The sequence below is a fragment of the Lontra canadensis genome, unplaced genomic scaffold (assembly GCF_010015895.1).
Source record: "Lontra canadensis isolate GAN:19392208 unplaced genomic scaffold, GSC_riverotter_1.0 scaffold1, whole genome shotgun sequence".
NCBI classification, from domain to species: Eukaryota; Metazoa; Chordata; class Mammalia; order Carnivora; family Mustelidae; genus Lontra; species Lontra canadensis.
Genome location: NW_022630995.1, coordinates 80,384,249 through 80,400,361, shown reverse-complemented (window position 1 = coordinate 80,400,361; position 16,113 = coordinate 80,384,249). Strand labels below are relative to the sequence as shown.

At 34.9% G+C, this 16,113-nt stretch overlaps 1 protein-coding gene across 4 annotated transcripts in view; it reads right to left on the bottom strand.

Moving 5' to 3' along the window:
• Window positions 1-16,113, bottom strand: part of SCLT1 (sodium channel and clathrin linker 1) — a 181,189-nt gene that overhangs the window by 31,845 nt on the left and 133,231 nt on the right. For all 4 annotated transcript variants that reach the window (XM_032857691.1, XM_032857709.1, XM_032857719.1 and 1 more), the window contains one exon: window positions 15,616-15,812. In XM_032857691.1, coding sequence (XP_032713582.1) covers window positions 15,616-15,812 — 197 coding nt within the window. The remainder of the gene's footprint in view (window positions 1-15,615; window positions 15,813-16,113) is intronic.

Here is a 16,113-nt window from a genome sequence, read left to right as displayed (position 1 = left end):
TAATATAAAAGTTGGACAAAGGAAACAAATGGTGTTAATATATTCCAAAGTTCTTGTATTATCTGGCAGGAGGATAAATGCTTTGACTAACTTCACGTTTTCCTATGGTAAATATATGTGGCATAACTTCTAGGGTAACAACCTAAAGAAAACAGAGTTACTTAATTTCCAAAGCTGAGGGGGAGAAGTAGAATGATTTTAAAAAAACCCAAAAAACACCAAGTTAGTAAAAAAGATGAGAGAGGAAAGAAAAAGAAAGCAAAGATGACAAAAATAGAAAGTACTAAAATAAAATAAAGATAACAAATCTCAATATACTTTGGGTTACACTGAATATAAATGAACTAAATGGTCTAAAACAGAACCATATACTGTTTCTAAGAGACAGATCTATGGAAAACAGAAGTAATTAACAAAAAGATAACTAAAATATCCCCACATGTTTAGAAATTTAAAAATGTACTTATAACACATGGATTGAAAGAAGAAATAATGAAAATTAGAAAATATTTTGAAGTAAATAAGAGTGAAAATCCTAGATATATCAAAGCTCATATGGTAAGGCTATGCCCGAATCTGGGAAAAATCTGTAACATTTAATAATCCATTCAAATTAAGAGAAAAGAAAAGGTGCAAATTTGTGAGCTATGCTTCTATTTCAAGAAGATAGAAAAGGAACAGCAACATGAAAGCAAAGAAAGCAGAAAGAGAGAGGTAATAAAGTGCAGAAATAAAATACATAACAAATATAAAATTAAAAGAAAGATTAGTTATTTATAGAGTAATGAAACATAATACTCTGGTGGGAATGACAAAGACAAAACAGACAAGGTACAGATAATACTAGCATCAGTAATGCAAAAAGGGTTATCCTACTTCAGATGTCATATATTATGGACACACTGCACCCAAAATACTTGAAAATTCAGAAGACATGGATACATTTATAGAAAAATATAATTTACCAAAACTGTTTCAAAGAAGAAAAAGAAAATTTGATGAGTTCTATAACTGTTCAATGGAATTAACAATCAAAGATATTACCACAGAAATCCCAAAATACCACCACCACTACTCCAGGCCAAGAGAATTTCATTGGAGAGATCTACCAAATATTCCAAGAATAAACATTTCTAAAATACAAAGTTTATGCAAAAACAGAAAGCACTGGTCTCCAATTTCTTGAGGCTGGCATAACTTTGATACTACAACTTAACAATGAAAGTTCAAGAATGGAAAGTTTCAGGTCAATCTCTCTAGTGAACATAGATGAAAAAATACTAAACAAAATACTAGCAAGCCAAATCCAGCAACACATAAGAATGTATTCCAACTGTACTGGTTTTATTATAGGAATGTAAACTTGGTACACTAGCAAAAATCTATAAAATTTATCCCACTAACAGATTAAAAAGAAAAAATAAAATGGTTACCTCAAATAATATAGGACAAGCTTTTATAAAATGCAGTATTTATGATAAAAACTAAGTAAAATGAGAAGGAAACTTCCTAAATCTAACATAAGTTATTCTCCAACACACAAAACATCATACAAAAGATAAAGATTGAGGGGCATCTGGGTGGCTCAGTGGGTTAAGCCTCTGCCTTCGGCTCAGGTCACGATCTCAGGATCCTGAGATCGAGCCCCGCATCGGGCTCTCTGCTTGGCAGGGAGCCTGCTTCCTCCTCTCTCTCTGCCTGCCTCTCTGCCTACTTGTGATCTCTCTCTAGCTCTCTGTCCAATAAATAAATAAAATCTTAAAAAAAAAAAAAAGATAAAGATTGAAATCTTTCCTTCTGCAATTGAAGAAAAGGCCAAGAATCCTTGACTATCACTCTGATTCTGCATTGTACTGGTGATCTCATCAGTGTAATACGTGACAAAAGGAAATAAAACATATGATGACTGGAAATAAATAAAACTGTTATCTACAGAGATGGTATAATTATATATAAACAAAACCCAACACATGCATTAATGTCTTATAGAAAGCAAAATGTACAGGTATGAACCAAAGTTGTAATAAGACTGGCTTTTAGACTAATTGTTTTTTAAAAAATGTATTAGTCTCTTAAATAAGGTAAAAAATAAAAAAGTAGAGTTATATTTTGTTTCCTATATAATGTAGGAGGCTAATGCATTTTGGAAAAAATTGTTTATGTTTTTAGACACAATGTGTAAAGGTATAATTTTGTGATATCAACAACTGAAAGGAGTGGGGACAGAGCTACACAGGAACACAGGATCAGATTTTTGGATGTTATGTGTAATCCCCATGGTAATCACAAAGAAAACAGCTATAAAATATACACAAAGAGAAATGAGAAAGGAACTCAAAGGTTTCATTAAAGAAAATCAGCTAAACATAAAAAGACAGTAATAAACAAGAAATGGGAGACCAAAAAACTGTGATGTATACAGAAAACAAAAAGTAAGTCCCTCATTAGCTTTAAAAGAGGAGGAAATTGTGGCACACACTACAACATGGATGAGCCTTAGGGACTTTGTGTTGAGTAAAATAGGGCCGTCACAGGGGGACAAAGACTATGTGGTTCCACCTATATGAGGTACTTAGAGTAGTCAAGGTCATGGAGACAGAGGTGAAGTGGTGGTTTCCAGGGGCCCGGGGAGAAGGAAGAGGGCACTAGGAGAATTTAGTTTAATAGGTATGGAGTTTCCAATTTTCAAGATGAAAAGAAGTTCCAGAGAAGGATGGGTCATGATAGTAACATTACAAAGCGAATATACTTAATACCACTGAAATGTATAATTAGCAATGGCTAAGATGGGGCGCCTGAGTGGCTCAGTGGGTTAAAGCCTCTGCCTTCGGGGAGCCCCACATCCAGCTCTCTGCTCAGCAGGGAGCCTGCTTCCTCCTCCTCCTCTCTCTCTCTCTCTGCCTGCCTCTCTGCCTACTTGTGATCTCTACCTATCAAATAAATAAATAAAATCTTTAAAAAAAAAAGAAATGGCTAAGATGGTAAATGTTTTATGTATATTTTACCACAATTAAAAGAAAAAGTGGAATCAATCCAAAGGCCCATCAATTAGTGAGTGGATAAACAAAATGTGGTATATATCCATTCCACTGACTCATCAATAAAAATATACTCAATATTGATCTACGATGCAATATGGATGAATCTCAAAAACATTATACTGAGGGAAAGAATCCAGATGCAAAAGAACACATAATGTGTGATTCTGTGTATAGGAAATGTCCATAACAGGCAAATCTACAGGGTCAGCAAGTAGATTACTGATTGCCAGAAACAGGACGTTGGTACTGCCCGCAAAGAGGCATGGCGGATTTTGTGGTTTGATGGAAATGTGCTGAAACCTGATTGAAGTGATGCTTACACAACTCTGTAAAATTACCATAAATCAGTTAATTTTATGTTTAATGAAGTGAGCTACATAGTATGCAAATTATGCCACAATAAAGCTGTTGAAAAATCCAAAAGAATCTACAGCTTTTTGTATTGAGCAAGGTTAGTGGTAAAAAAAAATCAGTATCAAAAAGTATTTCCATTTCTTATACAAGCAAAGGTCAGAAAATAAAATCAGAGGTTTTATTTACAATATAAAAATATTAAGGACTAAAAAATACCAATTAAATCTAACTGTACAAAGAAATTAATAAACCTTATTGAGAGGTGTTAAAAAGATGTAAACAAATGGAAAGATTCATGGCCAAAAGACTGGAATCTTTAAAATTTCAAATTATTTTAACTTGCTTCACATTTACTTAGAGAGCCAATGTAATCCCAATCAAAATCTCATCACGTTTCTTAATGAAACTTAAGAACACAATTTTATGAATATGAATTTATATAAATATGGAAATGCCCATGGCTAACAACAGATATTTTTAAAAAACCGATTAACAGGAGTGGTTCTATCAGATATCAAATCACTTTTCTAATCTTGTGTTTGTTTTCAAAAGTATCTTCTAAAGCTATAAAGAACACAGCAGTATGGTAATGATATAGGATAGACTGACAAGTGAAACATAAGAAAGCTCAGAAACACACACACACACATTTGGCAGAAATTATGACAAAGGGGATACTACAAAGTAGTGAGGAAATGACAATTTTGTCATTAAAGGATGCAGGGATTAATGGCTACCACTTGGAAAAAAACAGACTTCTACCTTACTCTGTACATAAAATCAATTCTGGATTAAATAAGAACTTAAATGTAGAAGGTAAAACTGTAAAGCTTTTGGCAGTTAAGCTGAAAGAGAATATCTTTAGAGGTCAGGATAGAAAGAGAGTTCTTAAAATAAGACACACAAAGCAGTTATCATAAAACCAAAGAGATACATATGACTCCATTAAAATTAAGAACTATCAAAAGAGAGGAACTGGGGAAGAGAGAAATGATAAGCCACAGAATAGGAGAAGATATTTGCAACACTTTAAAAAAAGGTAAACAACTCAATAGAGAAATGGTTAAAAGGCCTAAAGAAACACTTCACAAAATAAAAGTTCACAAGGCCAATAAACATATAAAAAGATGCTCAACTTTGGTAGAAATATGAGTTGCAAGTTAAAACTGCAATGAGAAACCAGTAGTCATTAGAGTAGCACAATTTAACACATCTGGTTTAATTCACTGAGTGAAGATGAGGATTATCAGAAATTCTCATATACTCTACTACTTGCAACAATGTAAATAGCTACAATTATTTTGGGAAACACTGAGGCATTTTCTACTAAGGTTGAAAATATGCATACCTTATGACTCAGCAATTTCAGTTTTAGGAATATGCTAGAAGAAGGAATGTCTAGGTGTATCAGGATAATATAAAGTAATAAAAATGAATTCCATTATCCAGTGTACTGCTAACGGGCATTTGCATTTCTTTTCTTTTCTCTCTCTCTTTTTATTTATTTTTTTTTTTTGGCGTCCATTGTTAGGTTTTATTTTATTTTTTAAATTTTTATTTATTTTTAAAATTTCTTTTCAGTGTTCCAGAATTCATTGTTTTATGTACCACACCCAGTGCTCCATGTAATATGTGCCCTTCACAATACCCACCACCAGGCTGACCCAACCTTCCACTCCCCTCCCCTCCAAAACCCTCAGTTAGTTCCTCAGAGTCCACAGTCTCTCATGGTTCATCTCCCCTTCCAATTTCCCCCAACTCCCTTCTCCTCTCCATTTGCATTTCCATAAGCATTCTTGCAGCAGTTCTATGTACAGTCTTAAAGCTATGGTTTATTTTTGCCTGGTTCCTTCCTTTCTTTCCTTCCTTTCTTCCTCCCTCCCTCCTTTCCTTCCTGCCTAGTTCCCCGTAAATGCGCCACAGTGAAAGCTTTAGGAGAAAGAGATTAATAATTCAGCAATGAAGTGGATAAAGAAACTCTTGAACAGAGATCAAGTGAAAATCAACTCTGTGGAAACAGTATTCCATAACATAACTAAACAAGAACTCTCTTCTGCAGTATTTCTTTCTTAGATATCTGTAGTCATTATTTTTTAGTGTCAAGATTTACTGCATCTTAAAAAAAGTAGATATATTTCAATATATAAACACTATTATAGCATCTATAAACTAGGAATCATTAAAGATGTCATTTACTATTAATTTTGGTTACCAATCCCTTTACGTTCCAGCAGATACATTCCTCCAAAGTTGTTATTCATTGCTGAGCTTTGGATCTTTTCTTCTGCAGTGTATTTCCCACCTTCGACTCTCACACCAGATCAATGTTTATTCCTAACATCTATTATGCTTGAAATACTGAAAACTATGTTTTAAGTAATCAAAGAAGCCTTTTGTTATCCAAAGAAGCCTTTTAGTTCACTGGGAAGAGTTTTACCTAAAGATGGATGACTTTCCGATCCAGTATCACCTTGTTAATATTATCAGTAGGTATTAAAGGAACTGAGTGATTATATGAAATAACCACAGCTACCCCTCACACCTATCAGAATGGCTAAAATCAACAACATAAGAAACAGCAGGTGTTGACAAGGATGTGGAGAATAAAGAACACTCATGCACTGTTGGTGGGAAAGTAAACTAATGCAATCACCCTGGACAACAATGTGGAGGTTCCTCAAGAAGTGAAAAATAGGACTTCTGTACAATCTAGCAATTGCACTACTGGGTTTTCCCCCAATGAATACAAATACACTATTTCGAAGGGACACATGCAACCCTATCTTTATAGCAGCATTATTCACAATAGCCAAGATATGGAAGCAGCCCAAGTGTTCATCAGTTTAAGAATGGATAAAGAAAATGTGGTATGTATGTGTACATATACATATACACATACAATGGAATATTACTCGGCCATAAAAAAGAATGAAATCCTGCCATTTATAATGACATGAATGGAGCTGGACAGTATAATGGTAAGTGAAATAAGTTAGTCACAGAAAGACAAATACCATATGATTTAACTCATATGTGGAATTTAAGAAACAAATGGGCCAAGGGGAAGAAAAGAGACAAACCAAGAAACAGACTCTTATAGAGAACAAACTGATGCTTAAGAGAAGGGAGGAGAATGGGGCATTGGGCTATATAGCTGATGGAGATTAAGGAGTGCATTTGTGATGAGCACTGGGTACTGCATGGAATTGCTGAATCACTATATCGTATGCCTGAAACCAATATAATGCAGTATGTTAATGAACAGGAATTAAAAACTTAAAAAAATAAAATGTTAATTGATAGCTACACAACAAAACAAAACAAAACAACACAGCTAACAAAGTTTCATGTTTTCAAATTTATTCTGCATATTTTCACTAAAATAAGTATTTCACTCAATTTCTTTTTATGATTATAGCCCATCTGGTTTAATGTCACCAGTGTGTTCCCATCTTCCCCTAAGGTGATTCAAGTCTATTCTTTTTTTTTCATCTTCACTCTGTTCTGTTCTTTTATGTATACCACATGTGGGGACAACTCTATTTTGTGTTCTGCCTCAGTTTATGTTTTGGAGGAAAAATAATTTGTGAGAATCACTGATTTGTCTATAATTGAAAACAACTATACAAATTTTCCTTCCCAGAGCACTTACTTTACAGGTTATTTTAAAAGAATGAACCAGAGCATTTAAGATGATTTCAGATGTAAAAATTTGATTTATAGGACATTTGTTGCATAAATTAAGGTGTTTATTGGTCAAAAATATTTCTTATATATGAAAATACAAATGTACAGAATCTAAGATCTATAAGACTTAAAGTCTAAGATATCTATAATTTTTGAAGATGTTCTTTGATCTTCCTGAATAAAATATCCTACCAAAAAATATGGATGATCTTACAACTCACAGACTCCTTTGTAATAATGGGACAACTCCAGGGAATCAAGTAAAAATTCCTTAATAAAATGTGATTATTCTTGAAGTCACAAGTTGTAAAGGGCCTTAACAAGCTTTCTAGCCCAGATGAAAGCAATAGATAGGGTTGTGTTAAAACTATTTTGACAGACTCCAGGCCAATTACATTCTATATTCTATGTGCTTTCTTTTGGAAAAGTACTTTGCTTGATACTTCAGAGAATATAAACTAAAACAAAACACATTCACTATCAATAACCTCCTGGGAGTAATTAGCTGATATGTACAAGTTACATATACAATATTAAGCCAAGCCTAAGCCTTCCAAGAAAAGTATTTTAGAGGTTTAGAGTTGGATAAAGATTACAAGAGTCAGAAATATTTATTAGTAAAACATACGAATAGGCACTAAAAATGAAATGTTTGTAAGTGTATATGGGTATGTGTGCAGACATAGATATACCTATACCATAAAAAGCCACCTGTCAGTTCAAGTCAGGTCTCGTTACCCGAACTGTAGCCACCTAACTTAGGAAAATTCTATTGTTAGAGTTTTTTCAAATCTAAAATTGCAGACAATGGATTATGGATCTTTATAAATTTTTTTAAGCTTCGAGTTTCCTCATGTGTAAAATGGAGAGTGTGACGGTTGATTTTATGTGTCATCTTGTCTGGGCCATGGTGCCCAGGTGTTTAATCAAGCACTACTCTGGATGTTTCTGTGAGAATATTTTAGTTTTAGTTTTTTAATTAAAAAAAAAAATTATTTATTTATTTGTCAGAGAGAGAGAGCACAAGCAGGGAGAGGAGTTGAGGGAGAGGGAGAAGAAGGCTCCCCACTGAGCAGGGAGCCTGATGCAGGACTTGATCCCAGGACTCTGGGATCATGACCTAAGGTGAAGGCAGACACTTAACTGACTGAGCCACCCAGGCATCCCTGTGAAATGTTTTAGATGAGATTTATATTTAAATCTTTGAGTAAAGCAGAATGCCTTCTATAATGTGGGTGGACCTCATATAATTAGTTAATGGCCTAACAGAACAAAAAGCTTACTTCTCCCAAGCAAGAGGGAATTCTGCAAAAGATGACCTTCAAACTTGAATAGTAACAATGGCTCTTCAGGTCTCCAGCCTGAATGTCTTTAGACTCAAATTCCAACTCCTTCTTGAATCTCTAGCTTGTCAGTTTTTTCCCCTCAGAAACACTTTAAATTTGCTAAGCTCCACAAGCACATAAGCGAATTCCTTAAAATAATTGTTTTACACTTAAACACACATACATCCTATTAGTTCTGTTTCTCTGGAGAACCCTAATACAGGGAATATTAGAGAATTTACTTCATAAAGTTTTTGTGATCATTACATGAGTTTGTAAAGTGTCAAATAGTATATATTCAACAAGTTATAGCTATCATAAATGTAATCTTTAGACTGATGTTCATTTAAGTCTATTTTATATTATATGGTTTCCTATTTCCTTATGTAAACATTGTGAACATCACTAAGTTATGATAAATACATGATGGCAGCTTTGGACAACAACAATTTAGCTAAGCTGGAACTACATTTCCCAGCATTCCCTTCCCTGCCTGGTCCTGGGTTGGTGTTGACCATAAAAGAAATTTGTGCAACAGGCTCTGAAGGGTGACAGGGCACCTGGCACTGTGGCAATTCATGCACATTGTTGCTGATATGTTAGGTCACTATATTGGTGTGGAGCACTACTTGGATCCACAGAAATTCTGTCTTCTACCTCTTGGCAGATGTCTTCTTTCAGCCTCTTGAGTCATGTGCAGAAGCAAAGTAAATGGTACCAGCTTTTCCTGCAGGTCTCAATGGCAGTGGTTGGAGATGATGACAGATAAATGAAAACAGGGTTCCAGTCTGTCCTTAGAGTTGCTTTCATTCATATCCAGCTTTTCTTTATGACTGCTAGCTTAGCTGGCCCATAGTGATTTCAGGCTTAACAACAGATGCATTGCATTGACTTCTCTACCAGCTCCCACAACTGTGTCAGACCTAATTCCCAAAATAAATCTCATATTCTATATCGCTCAGAGTAGCTCTGTTTTCCTGAACAAACCCTGATACATATAGGAATTGGTTTCAATTCCAGAAGTAGTCCCGGAGGAATATAACCTCACGAATGAGTACTCTAAACTGGTTCGGGATTATCTGGAATTGGTTCTCTGCTTTGATTAATTTAAAGTCCACTGATAAAGGATACAGTGGTAATCCATGCTGTACAATGGCAAAATACTTAAATTATCACCTATATAATCAAGCGCCTATAAAGGATAAATTTTTGAGTGACCAAGTAGTTAAGGACATAAAATATTACCAAATGAAGAACATAATGGGACTTCTAGGTACACTGGAGAACTTTGAGGATCCACAATAAAGAGCTCAGAGTTTTAAATTCTGAGCTCAAAGTCCAGGTTAGGGACCTGAAAGCTCTTATGACTACCTTAAAAGAAACCCTATCTCCTCCGGTTGCAAAGCTGAGATTTCTGATAATGAAATGCAAAGTCTAACCCTGTATGTGACTAAATTATAACACAAACTGAAGTCCCAACCTTGCAGGGTCTCTCTTTCCCTGAAAATTGAGATGGGAATATGTATTCAGACAGACTCCAGTGAAGCTGGTCTTGAATCCCTAAATTCTAGTATGTCTCCTTTGCCAGTAGAAGCAGTCCTTCCACACTATATGGAAAGGTAAGTATCCTCTGCCTAAGGAGTTCGTAACAGTCTCCCCTGAAGGAGCTGCTTTACAAGGAAGAGATGATTCCCTTCAGGATTCACTTCGCCATCATTCATTCTTTCATTCACTACTTCTATATCTAGATCCAGTCAAGTCTGATAGGCTCTAGGGAATGACCTTCAAAAACAAGACCTGTGAGGAGGCAGACTACCTGAAAATCATTACACGATTCTGCCATTTTTATGTAGACAGAACCTGGGGAGTATGTGCGAGAATGGATCCCAAGGATGCCGTATTAAAGAGGAAGAAATAACATTAGATTAGGCCAAATTTTTCAATGTGGGCCCACAAAGCAGACATTATGGATTCAGGTTAGCTCAAGTTTCTTGATTTGTTTGGTTAGCTGAACATAATTTGGGCTCAAGGGTGACCTATACTGAATGATAGTGAAATGTAAGAAAATCCTTGTTATGGTGTAAAGCAAGGTTAGTCAACTTTGGCACTTCTGATATCTTTGGCTGGAAAATCCTTTGTTGTGAGGAGCTGTTCTGTGCATTACAGGATGTTTAGCAGTATCCCTGGCATCTGTACACTAGATCCAGAATCATCCCTACATGTCTTTGGATATTTTCAAGACAAATGTTCCAGGGAGGGGAGAAGGACAAAGTAATCCCCGTTTGAGAATCAGTAGTGTAGAGGAAGTTACGAAAGGCTGGGGGAGACTGGAAGAATGCAGCCAGTTTTTTTTGTTGTTGTTGTTGTTTTGTTTTGTTTTAAATATAAAAGCAGCTCATCCATCCTTCAACTCTGCCCCTCAGGAGGATCCAAAGGACATTTTCTCCACAGAGACTGAGTGAAATACAGTCATGAGAGTTGTTCCAGTATCCCTGCGGAGCTCTGTAGTGTTTCCTGAATTCAGTGTTGATGATAGGATTCTCAATGGCAAGGGTGATGTAGCAGCCTTAAATCTCCAAAGAAAATGTGGTCATCATTACTAGAATGGGTAGCAGAGTTGAAATAGTTACCAGGAGAGTTTGATCTGCAGAGATCTTTGGGATCTGCTAGTTTGATCACTGTGACCCTAGAACTGAAATTGATGGGTAATCTACTACTTGACTTGGAGAAATAGAAAAGCAAACCTGACTTGAATCACTATAAGAAAGTGTTACAGCCCTATAACCATTTCTCAGACTTGAGTCAGGTCACAGACTCAAAGCCTCTTGAATAAAGAAAGGGGTTGCAGGTTCCTTTAAAAGGAATCTGTTATACATCCATATACATAGCCTTCCCCTAAGAGATCTGTGAAGACCTAATTTCCAAAATTAGGTGACCAAGCAGTGGGGTGCAATGGGTGACCACATAGTGGGGAAGGAGGAATCCAGACACCTTCAGGATTACTGGACACTGTTGTGAAAAAATTCCTAGAGACCCAAATATCACTGTGGCCCGCTAGCCAGGACAGGTTTATGCAGATCAGGTCATCAACGAACTCTTGGCTTAAGTCTCACAACTAGTGTTTCTATAATCCTATTCTGTGTTTATTTCCCTGGATCTGGGATGCATAATCAGAACAAACACATTGAACTACTAACTAGCAAAATCCCTATGTTGGTTCCCTAACCAATGAAGTAAGGGCTATTATAGTAGTGACTAAAGGAAAAGTACAAGAAAAGTTTGATTTTCTCCTTTATCTTTTTTCAGAAAGAGCCGGTTCTATAGGATCTTCTAAAGGTGACCAAAGGCTTTTTTAAATTTAGTATCATTCTGAAGTCATGGATTTTTAATATATTTGACATGTTTCAATTTACTGCAGACGTTCTTTTTGATGTTCAAATTGTTCCCACATCAGCCAGAGGGGGCGTACTTAAGTTGGCTCCTGGGTCCTTCTGACATGTGCCAAATAATCTTGATACCTTCCTCCCCTTTTGTTTTCTAGGCTCATATTGTACTTTCCTATCCTAGATCTATAATCAATCATTTCTCTAGAGAGTTTGGGTTTCTTTTAGGATATCTCATAGCAACAGAATAATGGTCAGTGCCTCTTAGGTCCCTTAAGTGGAGAGAGTGATATCAGTGTCCCTTAAGTAGACAGAGCCAGGAAATACATATTTTTATGAGTAAAACACGTCATGAGTTCCCATGATAATATTCCCAATTTCAATGCAGAAATACAAGTTTTATTTGGGTCTCTTCCTTCTTATTATAAAAATCCTGGTTCTTAAAGGCATTTCTACAATTATTCAATTCCTTTATCTTATAACATAAGATTCAGAGTAATAGTAACATCAATATTATTTATGATGATATAACTACTAAAAACAGTTTATGGTTTTTTACATTCGCTTTTATCCTTAGGATTTATCTCAGTAGGGATATACAGTTTAATTACTGTGTTTAATGTCACCTGAAATAATTTATCTGTGTAGTTAAGCCATCAACTTTCTACACAATTAAGTTCATTTGTTTTACTTTTGATTTTTAGGTTTTTAAAAAATTTTTATTTAAAAGATAATTATATGAACATTTATATATTGTCAAACTCAAGCCTATATGTCTATAAGACGAGGTTCATTCAAAGAAGTCTAGCTTTACTCTTTTCTCTCTCCTCATAGATAACTATTTTAATTACTGTTTTGGTCACCTATTTTTAAGAAGAGAATGTACACATATGTGTATGAATGTAGTGTATATATAGCATGCTTGTATATATATGTACACACACACACCCATAAACTTTCCCATCTTAAAGGGCAGAATACTATACATACTATACAGAATTTTTTTTTTTCACTTAATATACTTAGAATACTGCTCCATGTGCTAGGATTTTTATCTGGACTACACTGAATCTATAGATGGCTAGACGGGGGAAGTTGTTAACAAATTTACAACATTGAGTATTCTGATCAATTAACCTGATCTCTATTTACTTAGGCTTACTTCAATCTTCCTGATATCATAGTTCCCATGTAGAAGTCTCACACATTGTTAGATTTATTTCCAAGCATCTGATGTTTTTTGATGCATTGTAAATTTTACTGAAGTTTTGTTTTGAAATATTTGTTGCAGATATGTAGAAATACATTGATTTTTGTATATTAACCTATTATCTATTAATTTTGGACTTACTATATATAGTCATGTTTTATATACACTAATATACAGTCTATATACACTCTATATATACAGTTTATATATACTATATATACAGTCATCTGTGTCCGTTTTCCTCCTTCCTTTCTAGTTTTCATACCTTTTCTTTCATTTTCTTGCCACAGTGCACTGATAAGGACTTCTCATACAAATATTAATAGAAGTGGTAATAATGAACTTTTTTATCTTCCCAATCTTCAAAGGAAAATTACTAACATTTTTTGACCATTAAAAATAATGTTTGCTTTAGAATAGATAACTTTATAAAATTAAAGAAATTCTATTCCTCATTTGCTAGAGTTATTTTGAAATATAAATGGATATCAAGTTTTATCAAATGATTCTTCTGTATCTATTGAGAAGACCTTATGATTTTTCTTTTAAAAAAAGTTAATGTGGGGCACCTGGGTGGCTCAGTTGGTTAAGCCTCTGCCTCCGGCTCAGGTCATGATCTCAGAGTCCTGGGATCGAGCCCCGTGTGGGGCATTCTGCTCAGCGGGGAGCCTGCTTCCTCCTCTCTGCCTGCCTCTCTGCCTACTTGTGATCTCTCTGTCAAATAAATAAATAAAATCTTAAATAAAAAAGTTAATGTGGTAAATTATATTAACTTATTTTCTAATGTTTTAATAATTTTGCATTCCTGGGATAAGGCAAAATTGGTAATAATTATTTGTTAGTTCTTTAATGCTCTTAGTAGATGGGTTTTATAATCCATCTAACTTTTTTAGTTGTGGTGGAGGTTCAAATTGCTTAGCTCACCATTAAACTGGAAGCAGAAATTCTCTACTTCTCTTAAATTCATTCTAAATACATTTTTATTTCACCATTCTACCAAAACTGCTCTTATCATAGTTCACAAAGACCATCAAAGGGTGCCAAACTAAAAGGTCCATTCTCTGTCTTCACTTTTCTCAACCAGTCAGTAGCATTTTATAAAACAATGGTTAAGAGCATATTGTCTGGGGCGCCTGGGTGGCTCAGTGGGTTAAGCCGCTGCCTTCGGCTCAGGTCATGATCTCGGAGTCCTGGGATCGAGCCCCGCATCGGGCTCTCTGCTCAGCAGGGAGCCTGCTTCCTCCTCTCTCTCTGCCTGTTTGTGATCTCTCTATCAAATAAATAAATAAAAAAATCTTAAAAAAAAAAAAAAGAGCATATTGTCTTTACTGGCCATTTTGTTAGCTATGTGACTTTGAACTGGTTCCTTAACCTTCCTCAGCCTCAGTTTCTCTGTAAAAATAAACAATAATGTTATCCACTTTGTAGGGTTGTTGTGAAGATTAAGCACATGTAAGTCGTTTAGAACAGCAAACATGTTATGTGCGAATAAGTAAATATCACCTATTATTATTGCTTATACTCCTGAAAAAAATTTTTTTTTAACCATTCTATCTTGATTCTTATTTCTCTAGGTATTCTTTCTCAGTCTCTTTCAATGGAATTTTTATCTCTCCAGACTTGGAACTCAGACCTCAGACAGCTTAATTTACCTGGACTTCCTTTCTACCTGTTCTCATCCCATGACTTTAAAAATTACGTGTACAGTACTGACTCCCACATTTATAGCTCCTGCTGCAATCTCTTCCCTGAACTCCAAACTTACAGACTCAGCTGAGTGGTTGATATCCTGATTTAAATGTTTTCTAGGCAGGTCATATTTAACATGGCTCAAACTTTTTTTTAATGATCTCCAACCCTTTAAAACCTAATCCAAATTACATTTTATGTATCAATTATACAGTACTCGCCTACCTTCTCCCTTTTACCTTTGCCCCTCTTCAGTCTATTCAAACTGTAATCAAACTGATTTGTTGAACATTTAAGCTTGATCATTTCACTTTGTTCAAAGCCTTCTAAAGCATCCCCATTGCATTCAGCATAAAAGCTCAAGTACTTTCTGGGCAGGGGTCAGCAAACATTTTCTTCAAGGGCCACAGAGCAAATACTTTAGGCTTTGCAAATCAATCAAATTCTGTTGCAACCACAAAACATTTTTATGCTATGCTTATATGCAAAGACTGTTAAGATTCTAAACTGCTTGCCTGGGTGGCTCAGTGGGTTAAAGCCTCTGCCTTAGGCTCAGATCATGATCCCAGGGTCCTGGGATGAAGCCCCACATCAGGCTCTGTGCTCAGCAGAGAGCCAGCTTCCTCCTCTCTCTCTCTCTGCCTGCCTCTCAGCCTACTTGTGATCTCTATCTGTCAAATAAATAAATAAAATCTAAAAAAAAAGGATTCTAAACTATTTCCAACAAAAATTATTATATTTTGTAGAATATGTGTAAAATTTACAAAAATATACAGTATGAGTTCTGGTTTATAATGCTTAATAATTTTCAAAACAGTTCAATAAATATTCACTTAATAAAAATACAAGATTTTTTAAAGAACATTATGGCAAGGACATTAAATGTTAATTTATTCTGTAAAATGTATCAAACAATAGGGACTTACTTTAAATTACCGATTCTAATTTCTGCACTTTCAGTAAGTTTCTTTGTTTCTTCTTTCCACCTATTGGCCGCCTTCTGTTGAGTCACTAAGAGATGCCTCAGCTCAACAGTGGAATTTCGATTACTGTCTTCCAGCTCTCTCAGTTGAACTTCAAATCCATGTTCCCTTATTGAAAATTCATGTTCCATTGTACTGATCTAAGGAATAAAATGAACATAGTATCTTCTTTTTCTTTTCTGATATTGTAGGAGATACACCAATCAATGATAATACACAAAAGAAATCATTCATTGTGTTGTCTGTGGCACAGAAATGTTTGGATAAGAAATCTATATAAAAATTAAGTTTATAATATGTCTTCATCACAAATGAAGACTTATCCTCTATTGTGTATTTATATGTAATTATATTTATTATGCCTAAATTTATAATACAACATAAATTTAGTGAAACCAGAATTATGATGGACCATAATTTTTTTGCAACACTTTCCTCAAT